A 2,500-nucleotide genomic window follows, 5' to 3' on the forward strand; every position below is an offset into this window, starting at 1 on the left:
CAAATGGAAACATGTTTGATACCATTCCACTGACTCCGCTCCAAACCTTACCACGAGCCCGTTCTCCCTAATTAAGGTGCCACCAACCTCCTTTGGCCTATGCTACTGTAGCCGGCTCATAACAGCTTAACAATGAAGGTCACCTACTGTAAGGGCCACCCAGACCTTATAGCAGAACTATATTGACATTTACATTACATTTTAGTCATTTAGCAGACGCTCTTATCCAGAGCGACTTACAGGAGCAATTAGGGTTTAAGTGCCTTGCTCAAGGGCAAATCGACAGATTTTTCACCTAGTCGGCTCAGGGATTAGAACCAGCGACCTTTCGGTTACTGGCACAACGCTCTTAACCACTAAGCCACCTGACAAATTACACATAGCCTAACTATAGAACGGGGGCCAGCGTCCACACTGGAGGAACGTTTATTGTTCTACAGCAGGCCTACATCTGTCAATCAACTGATGGTCCAATCAGCTGATCAACTCAGCCAGGGAAACACTGTAGCCTATTATGGGGTTTCACACCTTTCATGATGTCACAATGGATAGGCTAACGGGTAGCCTACAGAATGTATTGGAATAGAGTCACATAACAAGGGGGCCTATTGCAACCGTCGAGGGCACTGGGTTATCGCCAGCCGATGTCTGTTAAACCATCAATACGTTCTAAATTCATCCGCACAGCTGATCTCAATTGCAACCATTATCGGTCCCCTCCATTACCGCTCCCTAAAAGATTGACGGTGTTACCCTTAGTCCTGCTTGCAACCAGTCTTTCAAGATATGACTAACTGTAAGTCGCTCTGGATAAGAGCGTCTGCTAAATGACTAAAATGTAAATGTAAAAAATATGTTCGCCCTCTGATTGGTATTGTAATCAGAACAACTTAGTCCTTTTTGAACAGACTAAGGGCAATTTATCTATTTGAAAAGCATTCCATACAATAGAAATCAAGTATTTATTCGTTTAACACTGCAAATCTACTGTGGCAATTTACCCGACACATTGTATGAATGAAAACTAATGTTGGTGTCAGGATTGGGGTCAATTCCATTTCAATTCCAGTCAATTCAGGAAGTACACTGAAATTCTAAAACCAATTCTCTTCAATGCGTTTCAATGGGAAAAATGTGAAATGTGAATTTGGTTTACTTTCTGAATTTAAATGGTGTTGACCCCAACCCTGGTTGGGTAGTCTACTGTTAATATTTGATTTGTTTCCTATTTCTGTTATCATTTAAATACAACTGTCTTTCAAAATAAAAGTGTCTGGTATGGTCATTTCTTATCAAGATCGGGGGGTAAAATATCCCTGGACTGTCCATATTTTAAATGATTGAGTTATTTGTGCCAGAAGAGGAGGGGCCGGAATCGAACCCACGCTGACGCGGTAGGTCTATATGTTCGCGCTGAAGGCAGCAGCCCTAACCGATACACCACCCCAGGCCACGATTGAACTACATTTTGACAGATGATTCATAACCTTAATAGGGAGGATGATTTTGATAGTTGGCACTGGTCCTCATTGACTCGACTGCCCCCCCCGCATGGAGAGAAAGAGAACTGCGGGTTCTTTAGTGAACAAATCTAAAATCACGAGGCTCATTTGAATTTCATGTTGCGCAGGAAAATGAATTAAGATCTGACATCTGTAGGTGCAACGTTCAGATCTACACAATATTCTACAGTAGGAGTTAGTGATGGGGAGGGGAGGGGAGGGGGGGAGGGGGGGGTTCACTTGAGGCCACTTTGTGTTCGTTTACAATCAACTTCCTCTTCTCTTCCTGTACCCTACAATGCTCATTGTGACATCATATCCGCTTTCCTCCCTCTTGAGTTTCTGTCAAAATGGTCCACAGAAAAGGGAGCTACCCACTGGGCCCAGACGTCAGTTCAACGTCTAGTTTTGATTCACATTTGATTAAGTTGTCCACTAATGTGAATTCAATAAAAAATTTTAACCAGTCAGTGGATTTAGGTTCAAAGTTAGGGGGAGAAAAAAAAGAAAACATTCCCCAAATTCCATTACGTTGATGACTTTTTGCTAATCCAATCAGTTTTCCACGTTGATTCAACGTCACCACATTTAGATTTTTTGTTGTAGAAATGACGTGGAAGCAACGTAGATTTAGCAAATTTGTGTCCAGTTGGAAGGGGTTGTTTCTGTACAGGGCCAAAATGGGATTATTGACTTGTCATTTTAGGATCCAGGTTGTTGTGATGTCATATCCTGTCTCTCTCTCTCTCTCTCTCCCCAGTCGGTGCTGTTGCTAGGCGGAATAGCGTTGGTGTGTCTGGCTCTGGACCTCCTCTTCCTCCTCTTCTACTCTTTCTGGCTGTGCTGCCGACGACGCAAGAACCATGACGACACACACTCTCACTCACACACACACACACACCAGCCCCCCAACCCTGACTGCTGCTGTACTGCCTGGTGTGTCATCATCGCCACGCTCGTCTGCAGGTTAGTGGTAACACACACACACACACACGCGC

At 43.9% G+C, this 2,500-nt stretch overlaps 1 protein-coding gene across 1 annotated transcript in view; it reads left to right on the forward strand.

Annotated features, from left to right (window-relative positions):
- Positions 1-2,262: 2,262 nt before the first annotated feature.
- LOC311123146 (protein tweety homolog 3-like) overlaps positions 2,263-2,500 on the forward strand; it is a gene marked incomplete at both ends in the record, with an annotated part of 21,459 nt that continues 21,221 nt past the window's right edge. Inside the window, one exon of the mRNA XM_084197412.1 lies at positions 2,263-2,468. Within this exon, the coding sequence (XP_084053538.1) occupies positions 2,263-2,468 (206 nt within the window). The remainder of the gene's footprint in view (positions 2,469-2,500) is intronic.

Source organism: Coregonus lavaretus (genome assembly GCF_964263955.1).
Source record: "Coregonus lavaretus genome assembly, contig: HAP1_SCAFFOLD_7661, whole genome shotgun sequence".
In the NCBI taxonomy this organism is placed as follows: Eukaryota; Metazoa; Chordata; class Actinopteri; order Salmoniformes; family Salmonidae; genus Coregonus; species Coregonus lavaretus.